Source organism: Balearica regulorum, chromosome 2 (assembly GCF_011004875.1).
Source record: "Balearica regulorum gibbericeps isolate bBalReg1 chromosome 2, bBalReg1.pri, whole genome shotgun sequence".
Taxonomy (NCBI): domain Eukaryota; kingdom Metazoa; phylum Chordata; class Aves; order Gruiformes; family Gruidae; genus Balearica; species Balearica regulorum.
Window position 1 is genome coordinate 144646314 of NC_046185.1, and position 27294 is coordinate 144673607.

The 27294-nt window shown below is 40.7% G+C and overlaps 2 protein-coding genes across 5 annotated transcripts in view; one reads left to right on the forward strand and one right to left on the reverse strand.

Moving 5' to 3' along the window:
* Positions 1-2855: 2855 nt before the first annotated feature.
* CROT (carnitine O-octanoyltransferase) lies at positions 2856-24292 on the reverse strand. 4 transcript variants are annotated; one of them, XM_075746257.1, is made up of 17 exons: positions 24202-24292; positions 23324-23447; positions 18060-18184; positions 16916-17097; positions 16612-16736; positions 13884-13992; positions 11886-11979; positions 11666-11791; positions 11114-11215; positions 10413-10496; positions 10208-10315; positions 9778-9908; positions 8282-8405; positions 6089-6167; positions 5188-5281; positions 4889-5008; positions 2856-3801 (listed from the first exon to the last, which is right to left on the reverse strand). In XM_075746257.1, exons 2-17 carry the CDS (start codon positions 23436-23438, stop codon positions 3681-3683), a joined length of 1839 nt encoding a protein of 612 aa, XP_075602372.1. In that variant the 5' UTR covers positions 23439-23447; positions 24202-24292; the 3' UTR covers positions 2856-3680. The 4 variants fall into 4 exon arrangements, 2 of the variants coding, with proteins under 2 accessions (XP_075602372.1, XP_075602373.1); XM_075746258.1 differs by lacking the exons at positions 16612-16736; positions 16916-17097; positions 18060-18184 and having other exon boundaries at positions 24202-24219; XR_012834154.1 differs by lacking the exons at positions 2856-3801; positions 4889-5008; positions 5188-5281; ... (6 more) ...; positions 11666-11791; positions 11886-11979 and adding an exon at positions 15413-15524 and having other exon boundaries at positions 24202-24219.
* Positions 24293-24533: 241 nt separating this feature from the next.
* Positions 24534-27294, forward strand: part of OLAH (oleoyl-ACP hydrolase) — a 28133-nt gene continuing 25372 nt past the window's right edge. The window contains exon 1 of the mRNA XM_010300787.2: positions 24534-24600. The gene's annotated coding sequence lies outside the window, so the exon portion shown is untranslated. The remainder of the gene's footprint in view (positions 24601-27294) is intronic.

Genomic DNA, 27294 nt, shown 5'->3' on the forward strand with positions numbered 1-27294 from the left:
GCCTCATCCCTTAGATGAGAGATGTACATTTGTTCACACAGCAGGTAACAAACAGGGGAAACACAGAGCTGGAATCAAATTTCTTGAGTAAACTCGTGTCAGCTTTAAAATAGATGTGAGGCAGATGAGATTTTGAATTTGACTGGCTTTTCATCCTAAATCACTCTTAATGTCTCTCAAGCTGAGTTTTCTTACAGAGAACCAGGGTAGTGAAAGAAGAGCTGACTGCTCAGGCTGCGCGGTACTGAGTCATGGGTTCACTCCTGGCAATGTCAGAACCTTCTTCTTGCATCCAGCACTCAGCCTCTCTGTATGTTGGTCCTCTACCCCAGAACAAGTGACATTCCTCTTGCTCAGCGGCACAGGGTTTGCTCTGCAGTTAAATACACTCAGAAACATGTTTCTCAGCTCGGCTACTGTATGTAGGCTCCTCACCCACGCTTCCCCAGTGACTGGGAAAGCAGCCCAGATTCATCACTCAGTGGAAATGCAGCACAGGGGGAACAGTTTCTCACTTCTGAAGCCATAGAAACATCACGTCTGTCATTGCTCTATCACAGGTAACAGACTAGGGGCCCTACAGGTGGAAACAGCTGCTGCACTTGGTTTTAATTCTTTTGGTTTGTCCCTTATGCAGATTGTCCAGGAAGTGCTAGCTAATGCCAGAGAAGGTCACACTTGCATCATGATAGCTCACTGCCTCTTCAAAATGCTGACAAGATTGCCATGGTCCAGAATGGCAAAGTCATACAGCAAGGGACCCATCAGCAGCTCCTGGCTGAAAAAAGGCATCTACTATTCTCTGATCAATGTTCTAAGTGGGCCACACAACTTGTGATAGTGGGAAGCACCTGTTGCTGAAGTGCAGCTGTTCAGCTGGGTCTGTGTTTTGCACAAGACTATTAAAGATGTTTCACTACTTCTGGTTTTGGTAAAATTCTGCAAAGTTTCCTCAAACCCTATAACTAACTGACACACATTTGCTTTAAAAACCCAACCCTCTTCCACCAGCACAAAAATGCATAGTTGCATCAAATTAAAGATTACACAGCAGTTGTGAAAAAACCCCACTGACTTGCCAAACTGCAAAGCAAAGGACTCTGGGTGCAGAGGGCCCTTTCTGTCCTCCAGGCACTGAGATCTGCTCTGCAGCACCTAGCATGGGTGCTCACAGTGAAGGGATGCAACTACAAAAACAGGGAGAGGGTCTGAGGGCAGAGACAGTGGAGATGGAAAGGGTTGGTCTTTTGGGGCTATGGAAAGGCTGAGTGTCCACCTAGGGAGAGCAGCAAGCTGTTAACGTAGCGCACTAGTGAAAAATGGGATGAGAGCTTGTTTATGCATTGAGGTTTCAGGGCTGCGTTTTTACAGGTTGATTGTAACTACATGTTCTAACTTTGCATTCTCTCTAAACTCCAGAGAGCAATGAGGATTACGGCAGTGAGATGTACACCAGCAAGAAACCAAGTAAGTTTTCAGAACAGTAGCCCCTAGAAAGAAAGAGCATAGCTATTGCTTCCACAGAGGCCAGCACTCACAGGCAGAAGGCAGGCAGCGATGTGTTGCAGAAGGCAGGCAGCGATGTGTTCCTCACCACAGATGGGCCCAAAGGACCATTCCAGGCATGACTGTTTCTAAATAAATCCATGTGCAACCTGGAGCAGGGGAAAAAGGAAGCCTGTTGGGATTGGCAAGCGGCACTGCCCCACTGATGCAGTAGCCTGGCTCCTATTCTCAGCTTCCCAATGCGCTAATGGATGCAGCCAATTTCTGCTATTTCTGCTTTAGACTCAGTGCCCTCAAAGCAAATGGTGCCTGTCCTATGACAATGGGACTGCACAGTTAACCAGCCTGATTTGAAATTGGAGCCCTACTGCACTATGCTCCTCCTGCATTCCTTACATGTTTTCCCAAATCCACACAGAGACAAAAAAAAATTTAACACTTTATGCTTTAGTTCCACATGGTCCACAGAGCATAAACTTGGTAGAGTAACTTTGAATCAAAAATGCTTTACTCCTTACAAGAAGGAAATTAACACCGTGCTCATGAATTCATGCATCCACAGCACATAACAAGTAGCTCTTAACAACTCTCAGAATTTAATTTTGTTCTCTCTGGATACACTTCTGTCTTCAGTTCTTCTAGACAAGGCACAGACTGTCCCAGCAGAACAGGAAATTCTGCTTACACTGGTGACTGAATGCCATTTTCTCAATGATACCCTTGCTGAAATAGTTTTCCTTTTTCCATATTTCTGCCAGGATTTCTATGCTCCCAGAAATCCCCACAGGCAGGAGCAGGTGCATGGAAAATGCATGCAAATAAATGCAAAAATCACACCCTTCATCAGATTTCAGGCTATTTCAAATGAGCGTTCAAAGCAAACTGTACTTGTCACTCTTGCAACCAGGTTTACCAACCCAATTGAGGGGTGAAAGGTTGTAACTATTACACAGAACTTACTAAAAAAAAAAAGAATAAAAATCATCAGGCATAGCTTGATCCAAAATCCTCATCTCTCTCACAGAAATAACAGCTTAAGGACACATGCTTCACTAACCAAGAGATTTCAGAAAGTCATTTACCTCTGAGAAAGAAGAGTGGGTTCTTATAAGCACTCCAGGACAGAATGAATTCTTACTCTGTACGAATTTTGGAAGACCTCAAATCAACCATTAAACAATGAATGGTTGTCAGATTCAGTTGAGACTGGATGTACAAGTAGTCCAATAAAGGTAGGGAAGACAAAGGCTGAAATTTCTACTTCAGGTTCATTTGTCCCCAAGATCATCTCTCTCAAAGTTTAGTTGCTACATATTAAATGTCCACCCAAAAATCAATCAATACAAAGCTGATTTTTAGAAGAATTTTATTTCTATGACAGGAAAATACAAAGCTGCTCAGAGGAAGCAAGTCTTAAAATCCTGAGAACTATCGAACTGCATTCAGTGCTTACTTTTACTGTGTATTATTAGTGTAAAGCAGCAGACATTCACAGTTCACTAGCAGATGAAAACTTTGAGGAATTTGGAACTCGAATGCTGCTTTCTGCCTTCATGACTGAGCTCCTTTTTCAAAATACTTCAGATTATAGTGCTCTCATTCTACAAATGTAGTGGGAATATCCCCACATTCACAGATACAACATTTATTTGGTATAATCCCAATAGCAAAAATGAAAAGTAACTTACAAAATAACATATAGCTTGATGGAGGCAGCCCTTCTATTTCATAAACCACTATGAATAGGAAGCATAATCACCTAAGAGGATAATGTGGTTACTCTTAAGTATGCAGTTAAGTGCTCCACTGGCATAAACAGTATCAGTAAACTACAGAGTATTCTACGTGTTGCTACTAAGATCATAAATACAAATCTCCCATAAATTCTCCACTTCCAACACCCCATCTCTCAAGTATGTTTGCATTGTTGAGGCACATTTTAATATTGCATAGTTCTACATCAGTAAGGTACTACTGCTTGCATTGTTGTTGCAAATGGCTACATTACTCTTAAATGGGTAATTACCACAGTAAATCCCATAAAACCAGGTAGACTTCACATAGATTATTAAATGTCTTAACTTGAATATAAAAGTACTCTTGAGTAGTATTTCATTTGTAAGTACTACATATAACTTGTGAGCTTGCAAAGGCTTTTTACATCATTATCAACCTTACAGCTGTGCTGCAACTGTTAACTGCAGCATGTCCTGAAAACACTGGAACACGGTTCTACACAGCACTTCGGCATCAGTCTCTGGACAGGATTTCCAAGAAGAACAGGTAATAACAATCCTATCAAACCAGAAAACAATGAAATTACCACTCTTATCCTAGACCATGATAATTAACAGTCACACAACTTGCCCTGCAATGTGAAATTATTGACAAAATTCTGAAGCAAAAATTGTCACATCAACATGCTGTCTCAACATTTGAAAAGGACTCAGATCCCTAGAGCCTTCACTAAGCAATAATGTTGACACATCTTGAAATAAGATACTTTGATTTAAATATCCATATCTACATACACAGTGACATAAGTTTTCACTTATATTTGAAAATACTATGAATTATATTTCTTCTCTGAAATTAGTTTAAAATTTAAAGGGTTTTTTTTTTCCTATTTACCTAATAAAAGGTAAAGATTTATCTAGTTCTATTTATCTTAACAGCGGTAGATCAAAGCATAAATGGTTTGTATTGTCAAACTGAATCAAATCTGCACACAATCCATATTTAGCTCTAGAAAGAAGTCACCCAAATTATACCCAAATCACAAAATACTAAGTTCTCTCAACACATTATAATCAAAGTAGTTTATTAGATTTGATAAAAAAGCAATAGTTTTTGTCCAGAAGACCAAATAAGCCAAAGTTGGATATTTTCATATCCTACCATTTTATAAGAAGTGAAGTCAAATATTTTAGCTTCTCCTTGTTACTCAAAGGGGTCTGGCTTGAGTCAAGAGATGTGCGCGTCACTGCCAAAAGTGATGGACAGTGTGCTCACCTGTACTCTATCTGGTCTATCTCAATCAATTGCTACTTTTTAAAAAAACATCTTTCCATGTTAAATTTAATGATCTCTAAAATGAAAGCTTATTTTAAGGTAAGTTAAGTTCTTTTGTTCCTTCCTTCTTTCACCTTCTCTACTCTTTTTCTTTCTGCTTACTGGAAGTATCTTGGTGCTCACTTCACCTCCACTGTTCATCCTTCCTCCCACACATGCTTTCCCAGAATGTTAATGCCTCTATTCTCATCTACCTCACTTCTTAACCTCTTCTGACATGTTCAGCCATGTTTTTACTTTCCTCATTGTTAGTCTCCTTTCCCTTTTTGACAGAGACAGAACCATACCCAGGACGAAATGACATCCTTACCTGTCATCTCTGATTGCATAAAAAAAGCCATAGCCATGATGTACCATAGGGAGCGCAGATCCACTCAACCTAGTGTAGCCAGTCAGACTAGTCGAAAGAACAAAATTCCCACCTCCTCCACTGTAAAACAACACAAAACAAAACCAACACTTTTAAAGTTAATTTTAAAAAGTTGAGTTTTACAAAAAAGTTATTTTGTCCTAGAGATCAAGAAAGAAATCAGCATGCAGAAGGCCGGTGTAACAAAGTCGTCGGTATCCAGGGATACAGCCTCCCCACAGGACAAGAGTATGAATTACCTAGCTGTGAAGGCATTATCCACATAAAGTTCTGGCACCGGCAGTCCTTGCTCCTGTGCTATGAGTAGGAGACCCAGAAGATGACGATCAAATCCTGTCAAATAAATGCAAATACTGCATCATTAATAGCAGCATTTCCCAGTTTTCTGCTTCTGGTCTGGATAGCTGGAAGCTCAAACAGCAGCTGAGGGGACAGATAAATGACAGTCTACTAAAAACCAAGATTCATATTGTAGCATTCAAAAACATTTCCCAAATATTTGATCTAAGAGGCCTTCATCACTTTCAGCTTGTAACACTGAACCCAAATACAGATGAACTAAGTTATATAAAACCAGCACAGTTCCTGTGGAAAACAAAACCCTAGAAAACTTCCATTTTAGTCAAGGAGGAGGAGTTCCACACAGTGAAACTGGCCCACTGGCAATTATGCCAACAAGGTGAAAAGGCTTTCAGGGCCACAACTGCCCCAATAACTCACTCGGTAGGATGGAGAGAGTATGAAGGTTCATCAGGTGATTATTTCCCAGCTATTCTCTCTTATTCATAGAGTAGCTGACCATGTTAACATGGGTGGGTTAGAATTTCACCTAAATCTCTCCTCTGCCTTAAAAAGACTGATTTTCCCACTTTCCAGCCAAGCATATATTTGATCAGAACATATTCTGAAATAATGTTTAGCTGGGCAGAAAAAGTGAATTATTATTAAAAGTGAACATGTCTTTGGGGCACAAGGACTAGGTTTTTAGTTCCTCTTCCCAAAATTAAAGTATAAAATGTTAAGGGGTAGTTTGTACTCAAGTTGAAAACAACAAGACAGAGAAAATGTATTAGCATACAGCAATACTCCCTTTTCACCCACAAGAAAAAAAGGAAGAAAAACCTTTTGATCCCAGAGTACCTTTTCCATTCTCACAGTCTTTCCTCATTTTATTGTGCTTTGCAAATGCCTGATGCATCAGCTGTAGCTGTTGGTAAGTCTGTGTAAAATGGGGGAGACAGGATTAAAAAAAGAGGACAGAAAAAGAAAAAACAATCCAGGTAAGTAACACATCAGGAATCACAGATCAGCAAATTTTTCCCTTTCACATCTTCTAGCACTTTTAGATAGAAGAACAAATTTGAAAGGTATATTACAACCTCTCTCAAACTCTCTCCCAAATCCAAATTCCTTTTCCAGGAGAACTTGCTCACTTATTTCCTGTATCTTTGTTCTGTTACTTGGATCGCTTTTGCATTGAACTATATTCTAAACCTCATGCTCTTTCCCAAACAAGCTGAAACAATGGAAATTAGCCACTGTGGAATAGAGTAATCAAACCCAAAAAACTTACTACAGTGCCACTTATTTGGAAACACACTGGCTTTTAAGCAGGTGCAGTTGCATTTACATGATCACAATGCCCTGTATTGGTCCAGCAGTTGGACTAGATGATCACTGTAGGTCCCTTCCAACTGAAATATTCTATTCTATCATGTTTCATGCCAAAAAACCCAAACTCAAAAAAACCACCAAACCAACAGATGAAAAAAAAAAAAATATCTGTAAAGCAAAGGCAGAAAACAAAACAAAAAAAGACCCTAATTAAAATATATACACATGCCACCAGCATTCCCAAATTTTCTCTGCTGATTGAAATACCACTTCCACGACAGTAGTTCTGCTCAGTGTTATGTTTTTTTCAATTTTATATTGAAACTTCCATATTAAAACTAGAGACAACAGAATACAAATACATGCTTTGGTAAAGGAGGCCTAGAGAAATATCTCTAGGCCCCCAAAATCCTGGCTTCTAAAAATCTTAGCTCCTACTAGCCCTCTAACTACTTAAAATCACCCTAAATCCTTTTATTCATTACACTAAAGGCTGCAGCAGAGAATGTGAAACAAGGGCAGTAGCCACTCAATTTGGATAAAAAAAAAAAAAAAAAAAAAATCAAGCTACTAAGCTCACAAGGGAAAAAAGAAAAGTTGAGACAAAAGTGTTTTTTTCCCCCCAAAGTACCTAACTTTAGGTATTTTCTAGTACCTTAGAAGTAGACTTTTAAGTATCTTAATTTCAATACAGATTGAACAGATTCAATGCTTTAAGCCCAACAGTTCATCATAAAAAAATAGCAATAGGAAGATATTTGGACATGCTATTTAAAATTACAAAGAGAAAAAGGCTACCGTTAGTGTTGGAAGTAACAAACTTCTATGTGTATTGCCCATAGAAGCCTGCTAATTGGTTAGAAGATAACTGAAGAGCAGGGAAGTAACAGGAATCTGTATTTGCAATAAGAAAACAGATTTGAATAATGGCCAGAAAATTGAGTTTTAAAGCTGCAGCACATGCCAAAAGAAGCCAGTGAAGACCAGGAAAATATGCTCTTGAAGACTTTAATTGTATCACACACACTTCCTGGAGGCCATAATTCTGTATTTTCTCAGATGCATTAGTAACATAGAACTTTGAATTTCCTAAAGATATATACCCCTTCATCTCAAAAATCTCCTCCTTGCTTCATTTCTCAGGCTCTGTGCAGTGAGGACAACAGAAAGAGCTTTAGTACAGCTCTCACTTGGCAAGAAAGGCATGAAATGCTCTGCCAGCCAAGCCCAGAGGGTAGTGGCAGGGAATAGAAAAGGTCACTGGTTCAGCTATTCAGAGACAAACTCTAGAATACATCCCTGTTGCCACTAGGACACAAAGAGATTTCAATCTTGCTCTCAGACTTAGCGATTAGACTAACATTTCCTGATTTCACTTAAAAATTAAGACAACAGAAACACTCCACAGCAGAATACATTGATTGCAACGCAGTTATGGGGGGGGGGGGGGGGGGGGGCAGAGGGCAGAAATCTGTGTGACTAACTCAAGACACTTACATTCTCAAAACCGAAAGGTAAATAGGATAGAAAACCAAACAAGCCCACAGATGACAGCTCACCTCAGTCACAACGACTAGAGCCAGACTTCAAGCAGCCCAACATTTGAAATCTGTCTCACTGGAAACAGGCCAATTCCCATTGATGAGACAATAGTTTTAAGCAGTTCAAATGACAGGCCTTCTAAATACATTATGGTTTAAGTAGGGTTTCAGTATTTACACTGTCAGAAGGATCCAGCATGGACTTGCACCACTCCACTGCTTCCATAGTACACGATCTTATGGTCTCTGTACGGCCATGATAGAAACGCCTGGTCATGGCGGTTTCGTAACAGCACCCCGGGCTAAGAATTAAAATTAGGGAAGAGTATCTCGTTAACTTCAGAAACTATATACTCTCTTAAGGAATAAAAACATCCTACCAAGTATCTTACACATCCACCTCAGTTACAAGTATCAGTAAGCCACTAATTTTCTTTGCAATTTTGTGTCTGAGTGCCACAAAGGAACTCTTCAAGCTTTTCGAGACAGATGACTGAAAAAGTGTCAGTGCTATAACCATACCTTAAAAAGACTGGGTTGTCATGGCTATTTTCTGCCAACTACAGATCTACCAGCCGCTAGTATAAATAAGCTGAAATTACGGAAGTTTCAGTTTCACTATATATGTTCATTAAAGAAACCATCTACACCATCCAAAACCTCAAAAATTAAGAGACACACTCGAAATAAGAAGGTGTCTCAATGCATTTATAAGGAAAAGGCTCAAATCCTTCTCTGTTGCAGACTGACACCCATCCAGCTTTTACCCGGAGCATCCCCTGCCCTATGACAGTCTACCATCTAATACACAACTTCCATCAAACATCCCTGTGTGTTTAGAACAGACTTAACAGGCTATTTTAGTCAGATAATTAATTTATTCCAGTGTTCAGCAAACTGAGATCTACCAACCTTTCTTATGATGAGACAGGCATCTCCAGTGACTAAGCACCATGCTCATATGACAAACCCCTCCTTTTCTGAAGCAAGCAACACTCGCCACGTCTGTAATGACTTACACAAGCTATAATCCGTGCTAGTTAGCAAACAGAAATTTGCGAACACCAATACCAGGAAGAACGCTGCCTTTTACAAATAATACAAAATAAAATGACACACCCAAAAATGCAGAGTCAGGCATTTGGAGGGTCACTATCTCCCTCTATTATTCTGCCCAAACCTTCGCATCTAATTTTGTTAAAGAAAGTGAGACACTGAGGTTTGTGAGGCTTTTTACAGGCTTGGAAGACTAACCATTTTACTGATGGCTGTTACTTGCTACAGATAAAGCTTTCTTCTCCATCTGAGCAACCATTTGACACTGAAGAATCCTGACCCATTGCGCATTTAGTGTTTGCCCATATATGTACTTCGTACAGCCTAAACCCACGTTTTCATGGATTGTCTTCTGCCCTCCATTCCACAATGCATACGTGCATAATCCCTATGGACACAAGGACACAATTCTGAAGCCAAGAGCACAAGCCCCATGGAGATCAAGAGTGCAAAACAAGGCCCTATGCAACTGTTAATTTAAAAAAAAAACTTCCCTCTTCATTCTTATGTCACCACACCAAATTACACACTGGCATTGTAAGGCCATTGCATTATACCTTCAGATCCACTTCTTCACTAGTTCTTTTATTCCTAATCTGGGTAAGGAGATTTTCTTACCGTCCATGGCATTTGTAATAAGCCAGCTGAAGGGCAAGCTGCACAAATGTATCGGGATGAAGTTTCTTCTTTCTAATCAATGCTTTGCCAAAGGATGTGAAGGCATAATTCACTATCTGCAAGTCAGATACCTGTCAAACCACAGGAAGAAAATAAACAGAAGTCAAGAAACCACAAATATCACAACTTGCTTCACTTCAAATAAAACACGTTCAACATAAACCAACAATGCAACAAATTAAACCATGGTGTTAATGTTGTTATTGATTAATTGATGTGTCAGAGGATTTAACTCCTGTTCTCCAGCATGGAGAAGGGCTAGCAAAAACCATGCAAATAGCGGGGGGGGTGTGGGGGGGGGTGGGGGGTGGGGGTGGTAGGGGGAGGGAAGAAATCAGTGACAGTTAAGAGAAGCAGCAAGAAATTCCACCTTTTTGTAATACAAGTCTTTAGTACATCCAATTTCATCTTGAATTTTTTGATCCACTGTGAATACAAGTTCCTCTGGCACTGGAATATCCCTCACTTTATCTGATCCCTGAGAGGATGTGGACAGAAAGTGAGAAAGAAAACAGAAAGTGTTATCCATAGAAAAGACACTAACTAATACATTTGAAAGTTTCAAGGATAGATACCTTCCATTTTCCTTCATTTTCAATAATCTTCTTTTCGACATAAGATAACATGGTAATTAAAGCCATGGCATCAAAAGGAGAATGCTAGAATCATATAAGACAAGGTATCACATTATTTGCGTAACTGCAAGAGCTTCAAATTGAATTTTCCCCTACCCCGGTCTTTTTCCTGCAGACCAACAGCTTTACGGCACAGTGTTAGACTTGTTTTTCTAGTTCTACAATATATACAGAACTACTGTAAGTCCACCCACTGTTGACTGCTCTGCAGCCAGATAGGGAGGCACAATATACCACTGCTGTGGAAAAGCAGATTTCAGGCAAGATGTAGGCCCTGCTGGCCATTCAATAACAAGTTTTAAAAAAAAAATCTGAGTTCAAAAACCACAGCTGTTCAAATAACTACATAATACAAAGAGTTAATTTTTAAGTCTTCTTGTGCAATGAATTTTTTGTCTTTGGAACTCCCTCATGAAATACTTTTAGAAATCAGATTATGATTTCAGATCTCATGTTCTTAATTCAAGTATGGTGTAATATCAAACATTGTGAAACCAGACTGCTTTTGGAAACTTGCCAGACAACTTGTTTGGTAAACAAGGCTACACTAAAGAGAAACATGTGAAACATTTAAATTAAGGAAAAACTTAGTAAATAAATACTTTAAAGGTTTATAAGGGGAAAAAAAATTTTCAACTTACATCACAGAATGCACTACAGGTTCCATTGGAAAAGAATATGCTATTGTAGGATTTATCACCCCAGCGTACAGTTGGATCACCTGTTAGCCCCAGCCTTGTAATCTAAAGCAAAAAGGTACACACTATGAGTTTTAAAAAACACTGAGTACACTAACACCAAGTACAGTGCCAACCTCTGTTGGCTAAATCAAGCCTACATTAAGATGGTAAGAACTCCGAGAGATAAGACATTTTCATCCAGTTGAAGATGAAACATGATTATAGGCCTAAGGATTTAAATTAAAGACTGAGTACTGTATTTTTGAGGACCCTGAAGGACAGAGGGCTAAAAGATTATGAAGGTAGATTTCAGCCATTCCCACTTCCAAAGCCCTAACAATACAACCTACTTCAGTAAGTACTCCTATGGATCAACAAGAAGCATGATCTGCATACTTACCTGCTTCATTTTCTCTGTTCTGAAAAAGCAAGAAGTGCTACTTCTGCATGTACACAGAAGAATTTTTTTATATAAAGATGATCAGATATGAATTATCAAAAATCCTTAGCTACCTCAGTGTAGTCCTCAGGAGTTGCATGGGGACTAGAATCATCAAGGCAGACCACAAACAAACTTCTCTGAATTTTTTCCAGAAGAGTTAGGTTCTTTGGATCAAGATCAATCAAATATTGACGTAACTAGAAAGCATAAAAAGACAAAGCTAAATGAAATGACACATTTCCAATGATCACAATGCTTTTCTCAGGAATCAACTGTTGGAAGTATTCCCACCTCTGCCCATTTTGTCCTTTCGTTGCTTGTTAATGCTGCCACTCCCGGTCCCTCTGGTTCACTATGGCATCTTTTCTGTATATAAGTAAGTTGCCTTTAAGAAGATTTCAAAAACTGAAGTTAACAAAGAACGTATGGAGAGAAGGTAAGTCACCCTTTTTATCTCTCTCTCTTTCATGAAGCTGGAATTTTGGTTCCACATTCACAAGCTAATGTGTATTTTCAGGAAGCGTGAATCAGCTCCCTCAGACTCTTAAGGGCAGCTGAAGACCTGCTCTGGTTTTGGTCGTTAATGGTTAATTCAAATTCCAGCTATCAGCCCAGTACAAACTTATATGCAAACAACCATGATCCTAAAGCGTTATTATGCAGTTAATTTAAGACCAGATTTAAGACTTCAGCAGTGTAAGTCGAACTTTCCCAAGCAGCAGACATCTGCAATACTGCAGGTTTTACAGCAACTAATCAGATACAAGGGCAAAACTTCCACTCAAGATAAACCCTGAAATTTAAAGCAGAACAGTAACTGCAATACATCCTAAGTGTAGAGACTGAACCACACAAGAATACTTCTCTTCCTACCTTTCTCTTGCATCTTCCCTTTGAAGAGCTATGAGCAGAAAGGTATTTTTTAGTTTGCAAATTCAGTTTTTCACATGCTACTCTAGGTGTTAAACTCCACAAGTACAGGCGTTTGATCTCACTTGTCCTTTGTTCTGACACTCTTGCCCGTTAAACTTCACTACTGGTCATTAGTTACACATTTGTCGAAAGTGTAACACACCAATGATAAGGTTATACAAAAAACAAACAACAACAAAAACTTAACCACGAAACTAAAACCAACCTGCCCTTTCTACCGGCAAGAGAAAGCTTTAGGGCTTTTTGTCTGTATTCCAGGTGTTCATTTCTTTGTTACTTGCTTGATCTAACAAGTACAACTACAGAAATTGGAAATACATGTGTTGAAATATCTTAACTATTAAAGTACCAGACTTAAAAAGCTTTTTGAGTTTCTCTAACTAGTTTTTGTCTTGCCCAAGGAATGTGGCCATCCACCTTTTGCCAATTTAGTTACAAAAGTCTTCTGTTGTGCTCTATAAACAGCACTTTGCCAAACGCAGTAAGTTATTCCTAGATGAAATGCACAACCCCTCTTTATTAAGGGGATGCATATAGATCCCAAATTCATCACAAGAGACTTATGCTGGAACTACCTCTGTACGTGGTATCAGAGTTCGACCAACAGAGTAGAAAACCTTGTGGCTACAACTGTATTGCCAATTTGAAAATTGGGAGATAAGAGATACAGCATGGAAAAGCTTTAAATGCTGCCAGTTGCACTAGTATTGAAATTTACTATTTAAAGAACCAAATTTTTTCCTTTGCAGTAGGCCAGAAGTACGAAGAGAGTCACAAACATGGCTGGTTGTCACAGGTCTGGTGCAAAGACAAGAAATGTAAGTGAAATGCTGCTGTACTGCGCTGTAGCTAGCAAAAAAAAAAAAATCAATCAGTGTATACTGCCATTTTGGACTCTGCTGCACTCATTGACAAGAATTCCAGCCCCTCTACTCTTGAGAAAATTGACCACAGGTCCATTAGATTTAAATCAACATGACAGTGGTGCTTCATCTTTGATAATGATTAAGTAGCAATGAGACAATTATCAACGTGAATTGGTCCGGAAAGGAATTTTATTACTTACAATCCTAATAATTCCACATCAAGAAACTTCACACACTGAAACACCTTCACTGAGCCTTTTTGCATGATGTTCTATGGGTGTATTACAACAGAATGTAATCGTTATGCTTCATGGCAAGAAGATGCCATCCATTAAACGATAACGTACTCAAATCTGAACCCTCAACTAGAGGAGAATCTATAGCCTCTCCACACCTAATTCTTTGGGGTGAAGGGGACAGAAAAAGAAAGATTGTCTTTGGTATGCAGCTTAAATAGGACAACTCATTCGAAACAAGGTAGTTTGAAAACCTGAAAATCTCTGGAGGAGTCACCATATTGCCTTCATGTATAGCATCAAATGCAAATACTCGACCTCGACACAGGACTATTAAGTGAGATGGGCATTCACCTTCAGTCTCTGAAATGAAACAAAACCCAAAAACATAAAAATCCAACCATGGGGATAAAGTGAGTAACAGATACAGGAAAAACACCAGTCCTATGGACCTATTTTTTGTTCAAAATTAGATAGACTTCATACAGTTAAAAACAGGAAAGAAGAAAAAAGAATAACTTTTGAAGTCCAATTGCATGATCTTATTAAAACTATTAGAAAAAATACACAGAAGTACATAATTTTCACTGTTATTAACTACTTCAAGTCATTGTCATTACCTAGTAGCAAATGTTATTTATTTGTGTATCTTGTAGGCAGAAATACTTTCTGCTGAGTACTGCTTACTGAAAATTGATCTAGCAACATTTCTCTCTTGTCTAAGTTTTGTTTGGGTGGTTGGTTGTTGGGGTTTTATTAAAAAAGGAATGAATATAATGCAGCAAGCCTGCTGCTAAGACACTTTGCAGATGACTGAGGCCTTCAGTTTCAGTTATGCAGCTCAAGATCAAGAGTCACTATGTCAATCAGACCTGATCTGAAATCTGCAGATCTGTAAAAAGGGAGCACTGACACAGAATTTGGCCACTATACAGAAACACAAATGGTATTGGCCCACACTAGGCCAGATACACTTGCATAGCATTGCCTTATTAAATCCATCTATCTGGAAAGAAGACTAAATAAAGTTGGAAAAAATTCAGGCAAAAACCAGATGTCAAAATCCCAAGAAATGTGGCTCCACGTTTCTGAAACTGAGCCACTGTGCTACATCTCTTCTAGTCCAGTACTCCACTCGGGGGGGGGGGGGGGCGGGAAGAGGTGTATGCTACTTTACCCACAAGTATTCAACTGAAAGGGCATCAACAGAAGTCTAAATCTTAACTATAAGGCTTTTACATCTATCTTTATGATCCTACTTTCTGAATCAGATAATACAATTCAATACATACCTGATTAAAGACATTCTAGAGTGCAGAATTTGTCATTTCATGTAAACCTCACCTTCATAGATCAGGAAATTGATTTCTAATATAACAAAAATCAGAAGGGATGACAAATTCACTTACTTTAGGTAGTCTCCTCCTAACCTGAGCTGTCTAAAGCAAAGGGTAGAATTAAGCTTGGAAGTTAACATACCTAGAGTTAAGTGCCTAAGATCTCACTACAGTTGGTGCATATCTACCCAATAGACTTAATGACATCTAACGAGCTCTTCACCTGCTCTCACTAAGGTGTCTGCTGCAGAGTCAACCTAATAGCTCTCCAGGTTCCACTGATCAGGTTCTCTCGGCTTTTAGTGTGATCTTTGACTCCAAGCTGACATTACCTGTCAAATTTTAGGTGGCCTACTCTGCAATTAGATTATGTCAGTTCCTGCTATAGCCAAAGGAGAAAAACAGATCCTTCTCCAGATGGCAATTCCTTCTGCCATCTTAGATACCTGCATATTTTGATGGCCCAAATCCTTCTCTGGAAGTATTCGTATTTCTCCATGAATCACAGAGAACCAAGACAAGTAACTGGACTAAGTGTTTCATCTGGAGGTAGACAATCTACATGGAAAAGGATATCACCTGCTGTATATGACATGAAAAATGATGTAAGCAAGACTGATTAGTAAAATTCTTACAATATTTTAAGGCAGAAAAGGGACATGAATAGCAAATTGCATCTTCACAGGATAACAGCTTTGCTTATTAGGTGTGATCAAAACAGAACACTGAGTTTCCACCATTTGAACATTTCTTCTACGTTTTGGTATTTAAACTAAATCTTCAACCGTAATACTAAGATAAAACCCTTGAAATTTGCCTTCAACTTTGCATTTTCTTGTCATATCCTGTGATATGGAGATTTCCATATATGTATTCTATGGAGAAAGGTAATACCTCCTTCTTCTTGAATTCCTGAGTCTTACACAAATTCACATCTCCCATGATTACCTAGAGTGACACCGCTGAACAACTCTGGATGCATCAGAATGTGTGTGGGAGGGGAATTACAATTTCAGTTAGTCAACTACTAATACTACCGTATTTCTTAGTGGAGGATGAGTAAATAAAATTACACTTTTACTCTAGCTCTTCATCCTACACCCCAGAAACTGTGGGGAGTTTAATAGAATGGCTTCAAGAAGCACTATGGAGTACTTTCAAGACTGAAAATAGAAGAAGCTGACCAAGTCAAGAAACAGCACAATGATAGAAAATAAGTAAGAATTATCCCAACAGAATGTCCGGAAGCACACTCAAGAAACGCATTCTGTGGAAAAAGATGCAATCAGTAATGATGCTGAAATTCTGTCCACAGAATCCACCCACATTTATAACACATGGAATTTATCTTTTTTTTTTTTCTTTCAATTCTTAATGCTGGCACACTTATTACAGGCCTCAGGCTGGTAACATACAATTTGAAGCAGAGCTTTCTTTTAATCTTTTTTAGAAAGGACTAAATATTGGGCCAAAAAGGGCATTTTTAGCTTAGGTATCTTCTTTGCTTCCTTATATAAGCACTCAACAACCAGTATCTGATTTAGTGCTCGAGGGAGCAAGTATTTTATGGTTAAAATGACCGTTCCATTAGCCCATTAATACAAAACCATTTGCTTGTATTGATGCACAATTTGCATTTGTTTACCAGTTTTAAAATAACTGCCGATCGAGTCTCTGGTAACTCCAGGAATTTTGCAAGTGCAGAAAAGCATTCGGAATTGGTTCATGTCCAGAACAGTAGTCCCAGATCTCTCTATAGCCACCTTCTCTCTGTGGTAAAGAAGTACACCAAAATTAAGCAAGAAAGATTACACTTATGCAAGTAAATCAAGACAAACACATCTTTAACTGCAAAGAACGCACGCCAATGAACATAAACATATTTTTGTGACTAAAGTACACACAGGTCATTAAGATTTAGAATAAATTATTTTGTTTTAAAGTCTTACGCTCGTAATAGAGTCCAGTAATTCAAGGTGTGCCATGTATTTACACATGCTCTTTCTATCTGAGTGCCATCTTTGGGTGGCCAGTAGTGTTCAATATAGGGACCGGGGCCTCCCATATTACAGTGTATTTGTGTTGCTATGCGAAGATCAAGATAAGCCACATTCAGCCACCAGTCCTCCAACTGAAAATGAAAAATGTATAGCGTCAAAATTAAGTTTTAGTCATTAATTCTTTAATAATCAACTGCTTGCTTTTTTACTACTTTTTTATTATTATTTTGAATAGTAGTTCCTATATAACAGAAGGCAGGACAATGGTTCAAAACTAACTGCCAAGGCTAACAACACATCTAGCTCTTCTATTTTCAAGCTTGAAATAAAATTCAATACTGCTTAAGACTATTAAACTGTAAGTTATGATGAAGAGTTCTTCCCTGATATTCATCACCTTAAACTCCTGCAGGTGTCAGCTGTGACTGCTGCAAACATCAGACAGATTACTCCATGAAGAATGGAAGGAAAGGACATTTGTGTGAGAGGATCTGGGACAGACAGTTCGTAATGTGTTTTTTCTATCATCATCGGAAAATCCCCACTCTGGAATATGACATGTTAAGATTTACAAAGTTCTGATGAATTCCACTTGGTAATGACTCCCATTGTATCCCTTTCTCTGTTGAAAGACAACTTTAAAATGCTACCACAAAGCTTTCTTCAGGAAAGAAAGGGATCGAGATCAAGCTCTAAATTCCTTTTTTTTTTTTGGGGGGGGGGGGGGGGGGGGGGGGCGGCGGGGAACGATGACAGGATGGGGGACACGGACCAGCAGACACACGACAGGATACGGTGTGGGGGCAGGGAGGGGTGTGGCAGAGCAAAGAGAGAGGGACTGGATGTGATAGAGGGACAGGCAAAGCATTCAAAACCCGGTAGGTTACTTAACACTTCTGTTACTGAACTCTCTTAGCCACCCAACTCTGAAAAATCACACGTATATAAGTGAACATATTCATATCCATAGGCCAAGCGGCAGATATAAGGGAGATCCTAAGATAAAAAAAGCTAAATGGCTCTCAAAATTATATCCTGAACAACCAACTTTCCATAAATTGCATTATGATTTCCTACATATCTAATTACATACCCAATTCCTTCTTGTTTTAGCTCTTTCCAGTAATTTCTGATGCAACTCTTTCCCAATCCCATTTTCAAATTTTTTAACTATATCCTCAGTTCTTTGATATTCTTCTTGATTTAGAAATGGCTTCACTGTGAAAAGGAAATGTTTTTTATTTTAAAGACAACTGCATACTGAGATTTATTCCAAGATTCAGATATCCACAAGCAAGGGATTAGATGAAAATACTCAAAATTTATTTTTCTAAAACAAATATTTGAAGTGAAAACACATTTTAAAAATCTGTAAATAAACCACAGTGTGTTCTAATAAAACATGAATACATACTTTTAAATAAATACAGATGTAAGCAATTACTGAAAACCTGAAATACCTAACAGATAACTAAACCCAGTATATTTAAAACTGTATATTGAAATATCATGGAGTTCTGCAACTCCATCAGCTGCCACAAAACTCACTGAATAATTAAATTTATAGAAATTTTGAGCCACACAAGTCTGCCACCCTACTGCACCAACCATAAGCTGCTTGCCTTTATTTTCAAAAGTCCATTTATGGTCTACAAGCACCTTGCCCATCAATTCCCATTCACTGTCCCCATGTTATGCCTACCTTTGGATGACACTGATGGCAGTTACTACTACTCCATTTTTATATTTTAAAATAATACTTTAGGTTTCTCTCAGATCATGTGCCATACAGGCCAAAGTTCTCTGTAAACATTTTTCAAAACTAGTGATTATTTTAATCTAACACCCTCCTTAAAGCCTTTTACCATGAAATCTATGGTCAGTAACAGTTTCCATATTTCACTGTCATATGTCATTGGCATATCTCATTGTCTTCTTACACTTGCCTACTGTATAACATATTTTCTGCTACCTTTATACTTAGATTGTGAAGTCAATGGCAAACAGATTGGGAGGCAGGGAAGGGAGGAGTTTCAGCTGATTCAATGCCTACGCAATGAAGTCTGATTCATTTTTGAGGCTGCTGGGCACTACTGTCAGTTAATTTCTTGTCTGCCTTGCTAGTGCTAACCCTGTGATCTACTTGCGGCTGTTAAGAAACAAGGAAGGATACTTATTTTTTTTTATACTTGTGTATCTATCATCTCTAATCTAGCTTTTGCAAGAAAAATGGAGTTCCAGCTGGGCAAGGTCTCCAATACTTACCTATCCTTGTAGAATAAAAATCTTACTTCCTCACAACTGTGTCTTGCTACAGTTATGATTGCTTGCCTGCAACCACTACTTTTTTCTTCTTCACAGATCTAGAGATCATCTAGTCCAACACCTCATCTCAGCTGGGTCAGCTACAACAGGCCGCTCAGGACTGTGCTGGGTTTTGAGTATCTCCAAGGATGGAGACTCCACAATCTTCCTGATAGCAACCTGTTCCAGCTCTTGAGCACCCTCACAGTAAAAATAGATTTCTTACATTTAAAAGGAATTTCTTGTATTTCAATTTGTGCCCATCACCTCTTGTTCTGTCACTGGATACCACTGCAATGTCTGGCTCAGTCTTCTTTACTCTTCCCCATTCAAGTATTTACACGAATTGCAAAGATACCCCCTAGAGCCTTTTCTTCCCCAGGCTGAACAGTCCCACCTCTCTCAGTCTCTTTTCACATGTCAGATAATGCAGCCCTTACCTGCCCTCACAGCCCTTCGCTGGGCTCACTTCAGTATGTCTGTGTGTTGCTCGTACTGGGGAGCCCAGAACTGGACACAGCACTCCAGGTGTGGCCTCACAAGCTGAAGAGAGGGGAAGGATCACCTCTCTCTACCTGCTGGCAACACTCCTTCTAATGGAACTCTGAAGACTGCTGGCCTGCCTTGCTGCAAGGGCACATGGCTGGTTCAGGATCAACTTCCATGTCCACCAGGACCCCAGGGGCCTTTTTTCAAAGCTGCTCTCCAGCTAGTCGGGCCCAGCTTGTGCTGGTGCGGAGGGTTATTCCACCCTGGGTGCATGACTTGGTATTTCCCTTTGTTGAACTTCACAAGGCTCCTGTCAGCCTGTTCCTCCGGCCTGCCAAGCTCCCTCTGATGGCAGTACAACCATCTGGAGCATCAGCCACTCCTTCCAGCTTTGTATCATTTGCAAACTCAGAGTGCACTCTGTCCTATCATCCAGGTCATTAATGAAGATGCTAAACGATATTGGATCCATGGGTTACACCATCAGAGACTGGTGTATGGAATATGTGCTGCTGATCATAAACCTTTCAGCCCAGCAGCTGAGACAGTTTTCAGTCCACCTGACTGTCTACTACCTAGTGCATACTTCATCAGTTCATCTATGAGGAAGTTTAAAAAAAAAAACAACACACAAAACTTTTGATGTGCCAAAAGCCTTGTTAAAGTCAATATAAAGAATATCTAGATGTAGCTTGAATTGCATCACCATCAGTTGTGAAAGCAAATGAAAAAAAAGAAATAACGAGAAAGGGACATCCACCTGTACCATTTAGCAGTCTACAATATTCACTACTCCCAGACTGAGGGCAGTCCAATACTCAGGTTTCCCAGAGTGACCTTACTACCACACAATATTGTAAGAGAGGGTGCTTATCCTCTGTTATTCAAGTTACAAAGTCATTACAGAACAACATGCACACAAGAAAGAAAATAAGCAAAATTACAGAGTTCTGTTTCCTGTTTGAGGGATGGCAAAGATTGCTAGGGGACTGGAGCATGATGATGAGATGAGGCTGAGAACTGAGTTTATTCAGCTTAGGAAGAGAATGCAAAGGGAAGACCCTGCTGCACTCTGCAACAACTCAATGGAAAGGCATAGCAAAGATAAAGCATGGCTCCTCTCAGAGATGCACAAGAATAGTAAAAGAGAAAATGGACTCAAGTTGGAACACAGGCAATTTCTGACAAGGAAAATGCAAGTAGGTTGGGTTTTGTTTTGTTTTGGTGGTTTGGTTTTTTTGTCATTCCTGGTTTGGTTTTTGTTCCCCCTCCCATAATCATGAGGGTGATCAAACACCTGAACAGGTCACCCAGACAGGCTGTGAAATCTCCATCCTTGCAGATACACAAAATGCAGCCAAGGAAGCCTGAGCAACCTGCTGTAGCTGGACCAGCTTTAAGGAGAGATCTGATCTAGATGAACCCTTCCCAACCTATGCGATTCTATATGACAGAGCCTCTTTCTATTTAAAAACTATTTGATCAGATGTAGAAGCAGCACTATTGGGAAGGAACAGAACTCATCCCCTTTCTCACTACAGTTCAGTGAAACTTCCCTCTTGCCATTTTCTCCAGGCTCACAGATCTTGTCTTCCTTTCTCAACAGATCAGCTCCATCCATGAACAAGAACTATCCCATGATAACATCTTCAGTTGCATAGTTAAGGAACTCTCTGGAAAGCTGGAGCTTTGGGTTCTCATACTCTCAGGCTGAGTCCAAGCTTCTGGGGTGAGCTGAAAGGCTACAGCCACCCTCCCGGCTCAAGGCCGACCTTCAAAACAAGGTTAGTCATCCTGAACCCAGAGCAGAGACACCTACTGTAAAGCCCTAAATAAGGCACCTTCTGAGACATACTCTGTCCAGCTTTTCCAGTTGACTGGCTTTAAACAGCCAAGTGCTTTACCAACAGGCACATTAACTAATTTTTAGTGCCTGGGATCCTCCTCCAACCAAAGACAGACAGGAGTTTCCAAGGAATGATTCACAGTATCTATGAAGGGTCATTTGGAGCTTCTGAATTGCTCTTCAGAAGCACCTCCCTTCCTTCACTCACCTTCACAGACTAAACAAATGAAGAGCTTAAGCAATGAGAATCACTAAGCCAGTGTCTAGAATTTCATGCTGCGCATTCTGGCTTTAAGTCATTTGAACAAGGGAAGACTGTGGCAGAACAAAAAATACTGGACTAACTTTCCTCCAACCTCCAGTGAGGCTAAAGGAGATAAACAATGATGATCAAAGTTATAAGATGACACGTACAACGAACAGAAGTAGGAATTAACTTCAGCACAGAAAAAAGGGACATGTGATAAGGTATTTGTGAAAACACCAATCAAAATCAGAAAACAAGAGCAAACAAATTCACTGTCAGATTTTATCACTCCATGAGTTATTTATTAACTTGGAGAGCAAGCTGGGTTTACAAGACTAAATTCTAAAGGGCAATTCTGTTATTGCAAGTTCACTACCAGTGCAGCACAACTTTAGTTAATCTGCATTACAAGAAAATGTTTTGTTGACATGCATATACACAGAACACTTTTTCTCTAAAGCCACCACTTCAACATTTTGCATCAAAATGTGATGATGTAAGCAACAACAAAGAAAATCTATGACCATCTACCGGGCCATTTGCACTACACTTAGAATAAAAGGGAACTCAGAGTGAACTTAAGGATTTCTCTTTTGGGAAATGGAAATTTTGGTGTAATATGTTTCTGCTAAGGACAGAACTCCAGGTCTGACTCTGTTAGTATTCCTATATTACAGGTAAGATAGTAAGACACAAAGCAGATGTTCCAGAAAAAAGCTCAGTGTCTCTGAGTTCTGAAAATTATTAAAGAAACATAGGAAAGTAATCTTAAGACACTAGGTAACGTATCCTTGTAATCCCTAACATATCCCTGATATAATAAAGAACTAACCAGTTCTCTCTGCTTTATAAACAAAGCTAGATACATGTGCATTGATGTTGTTTTCAAAGCTTCTCTTATCTTCTTTAGAGAGCAAAGATTTTGGGGCAGAAGTTATCCAAAAATGCCTGCCCACTCACCACTGCCTTTTCCTATTGCTGTATAGTTAATACTATTGGTGAGAAAGAAGAACATTTAAACATGAAAAAGTTTGAAATAACTTTTTTTTTTACAAAAAATCCTGGACAGAGTCATAAACATGCAAAGTAATCATTATGCAAAACAAAATTTGTAGATGGAGAAATCTCTTTCATTAGACCAGCTGATAGAGCTGAAAAACAAAACTAAAACCTTAGGGAGGAAAAAAACCTCAAACCAAAAAGTTACCCTTCCCATATGCCCAATTCCCTTCCACACTGAAGAAAGGCAAATAGGGATAAAATGAAAACTTCAACTCAAGTTGCTCTGGGTGCTTAGTTTCCCATTTTGAAGCCAAAAAAAGACCTTTTCCATTCTAAATTTTTCTGGATCCCCTATCCTAATTATATCAGTTCATACAAGCTGTCTCTACAAGTCACCTCACAAACATGCTCAGACTAGGCTGGTTACAACAGCAGACACCAGGTTACTATAACAATATTAAGTCATTACCTGCATCAAGGTATTTACTTAAAGATTCATCAAGAGGAGGTACAGGCAGGGAAGGCAGAGAATCTTGGTACTGAAATGTTCGCTCCTCAGAGGATTCAAGCACTTGCTTTTCCATGATGCAGATCTGTAACACAACATTAACAGTCTATTAGTAAAGCCTAAGTTTGAGACGGATGATGTGTCTCCCTATGCAGTTTTCTTTTTTGCCCCAGCCATTTACACGGTAAAAGACACGTATCAGGGAAGCGTGTGCTGATAAAGCCAGGATCGAGGATTTCTTGTTGGCCTGAAGCCGCAAGAGACATACACACTACAGGGGGAAACCACGACCAGGCGGCTACCGATACTTTCTCCGGATATATGGCGATTAACAAACGCGAGGCCTGTTGCTGTCTTTCCCGAGGAGCAGCCAGCCAGCCCCGGAACGCTCACCAAACTGAGAACTGGGGAAGGGGGAAATCAGTCGCACAGCGACCCCGATCCGGCCCTGCCGGCGGCCATTACGCAGCTCGGCGGCCCCCGCAGTCCTCCACCCCGGCCCCCACAGCCGCAGTAGCGCCGAAAGGGAGCGGCCCCACCAACAGCGGTCCGAGCCCCGGTCCGAGCCCCAGCCACGTCCTCCCTACCCCAGCGCTCCCCGCCTGGCGGAACAGCGGCCCAGAGCGGGACAGGGCCGAGCAGGGCCCGAGAGCGTCGCCGCGCTACGGCGGTGTTTACAGCAGCTCAGGGTCTACACCGGGGAGCTGCTCAGGGGAGGCTCGGGTGGACGGGGCTGGGACCTGACAGTAAGGCGACAGTCGAGTCGCTAAGCCGTCCGCACAACCTACCGCCGCGCAGCCCCCAGCCGAGGAAAGAGGCGGACAGAGATAACCACTTACCCTGGCCAGAACTGACCCACCACCTCCTCCTCCTCACCCAGCTTGCTGTCTGTCTTCACCTCTGCCCTACTTTCAAGCGCGCCCGGAAGCCGGGTGGGGCGGGGCGGGGCGGCCGGGGGGAGGCGGTGGCTGGAGGGGCCGTGGCTCTGTTGGGGGTGGGAGCACAAAGAGGCCCCGCACCCCTCTGAGCTTTGGAGGGGCTGTTGGTCCTGGGTGGGGGCTGTGAGTAAATAGGCCAAGGGGAAAAAGCCCCGCCAGGGCTGCGCTGAGGGCTTTCCTTTGACTGTACCCTAGAGCCCTCCCCACCTGATGTTTTCGGCGCGCTGTGCTTGTAGCCCCCACGGCATCCCCAGCAGGCCTGAGCCCAGCTGCAAGCTCTGGCTGGCTCCTGGCCCAGGGGTAAGTGGCCCTACACTTTGTGGGTGGGAAGAGCTCAGGAGTCTGCAAGGACGTTTCTGTGGCCAGGCCGGTGGGTTTCTGTGCCACCTGTTAAAGTGGTGTGTGTGGGAGAGGCTTGTGGGGTATGACTTAAAGCCCCACAGGAGTGGGGGTAAGCACAAACCACCAGCAGTGAGACTGAGCGTGATTTGGAGCTGTCCTCGTGTCCTGGAGCAAATACTTCACCACATGGTGAAGCACCACTTGTACTTAGTGCATGTGAGGCCTACCCAGTCCCACCTGCCATGGTAAATGAGGTCTCTGCTTTCAGAGCCACCTGCCTACTGCCCTTTGGCACGTTGAAGGGGTCTCTGCCACCTGCATGTATGTGTGGGTGATATGTGATGGCAAGCCATGGCTCAGCCCAGAGATTGCCTCCTCTCCCACTGTTGCTGGGGGACCTGGCTGCTCTGAAGAGCTCCCAAGAAGTTCCTGATGAAAGACTTAATAGCTCAGATAGGTTATGAATCAAAGAAAATTCACTCAATAGCCAATGTCACTATTAAGCAGGTATCCTTTATTGCAGCGCTGGGAGTCGCACCAGGATATTTCCACGAACGTGCGTCTCGATGAGAAACAAATTGTTTGTGATTTATATTACAAAAGAGTTTATATATTCATTAGGTTTCAGATAAATTTAATACATATTCATTATTATTCCGGGAACTCCTGAATATATGCTAATGTCCTGATACGCCTGCGCAGTTTCTTTCTCAGGTGGTCGTCAGGGGTCGTCCTCCTCAAATCTTCCTCTTTCTCCTCTTCTTCAGTGTACAGAGTTGGGTGACCTCTTCTTCATTATCTCTGTTTTGCAAGCTCAGCAACCTTGTTATCCATCCTGCCCAGATGGTCCTAGGCTTGTTGGCATGTTGGTCCTCCCTTTATCAGGTTGCCTCAAACTTTGTGTCTTTTTCTAGTTCATACCCAAGGACTATTCCCTAATTTATGGCTTCTCTTATCCTGTTTCTGCATTCCAACTATTTTATTAATTGTTTTCTTTTGCACTGGAGCATGAGACAGGCAAAGCCTGAGTTTGTGGGGCCTGACTCAAGTATTGCCAAGTTATATTCGTTTTTTTTTTTTTAAATTGTTCTACGCTAATTAGATTCCCCTATTCAGTTATGAAGTAGTAATAGAAGCAGTTTGATGCAAGCAGATAGGCATGGGGGCAGGAGAGGGAGGTGCATGTCAGGCTATCTGCATTGTACAAGAGTCTCTACAGGTTCCTGTCACCCATTGTTTTTTAATACTAAATGTCTGCTTGATCCTTCTCACTGTTTCACAGGTAGGTCCAAAGGCAGCTCAGAGATTAAAATCAAGGGCAATCATATCTTCATCTAAAAATCTAATTGGTAGCCTGTGCAAAGGAACAAAGGTGTAATATGATTCTTTGAAAAAAATTCAGTTTAATAGCTTGTAGTAATAGTTTCTGTTTCTAAGTGGATTTAAGATTTAGTTAGGTTTCAGTTCACAGAATATAAACTGTTCATCTGCTGAATTGCTACTCTTTCCGTCTGCAGCAGTGGCACCTTCTGGTTGCTTCCCTGTTGCTACAATTTCCCCAAAAATCTGAGCAAGGGTTATGCACTTGTGCCATAGCAGAACTAGGCTGACAGCAGAGACAGTAGGAAAGGAAGGGAGGTTATGTTGCTCCTTTTCATGTTCACCTTTGAAGCATCCACATGGTCTATTTGGAGTTTCAACACCCTGGAAGGTCCAGGTAGTAAAATTAGTAATGTGACTTAAATATTTATTTCAGTCATTTTGTATTAGTGATTCTGTGAGGACATCAGCTGTGAGTCTTCCACAAATAAGTTTCTCTATAATTTCCTATATTTTTTTCAAGTCTAAGTAAAGAGATGGGTAGACAGCTTTCTGGAGAACAAAATTTCAGTTGGTAAAGACATACATACGTATTTTTCAGCAGCAGCTTTTAGATGTTAGCAATGACATTAACCTATTTGGAGTATAATCTGCTAAAAATGTAGTAACAAGTGATACATTGCTGGGAAAAATTATGACCAATGGAGGAAAAAAGTTGAGTATACACCATACCTCCCTCGACCTGCTGGCCACGCTCTTCTTAATGCACCCCAGGATACCATTGGCCTTCTTGGCCACAAGGGCACTTTGCTGACTCATGGATAACTTGTTGTCCACCAGGACTCCCAGTATTAGAATCATAGAATGGTTTGGGTTGGAAGGGACCTCAAAGATCATTTAGTTCCAAGCCCCCTGCCACAGGCAGGGACACCCTCCACTAGACCACGTTGCCCAAAGCTTCATCCAGCCTGGTCTTAAACACTTGTAGTGATGGGGCCTCCACAACCTCTGGGCAACCTGTTCCAGTGCCTCACCACTCTAACAGTAAAGAATTTCTTTCTAACATCTAATCTAAATCGGCCCTCCTTCAGCTTAAACCCATTACCCCTTGTCCTTTACTCTGCCATAGTGGGGACACATCTGTCCAGTTCTGGGCTTCACAGTTCAAGAAAGACAGGGAACTACTGGAGAGAGTCCAGGGGAGGGCTACGAGGATGATTAGGGGACTGGAGCATCTCTCTTATGAGGAAAGGCTGAGAGAGCTGGGTCTGTTTAGTCTGGAGAAGACTGAGAGGAGATCTCATCAATACCTAAAGGGTGGATGTCAAGAGG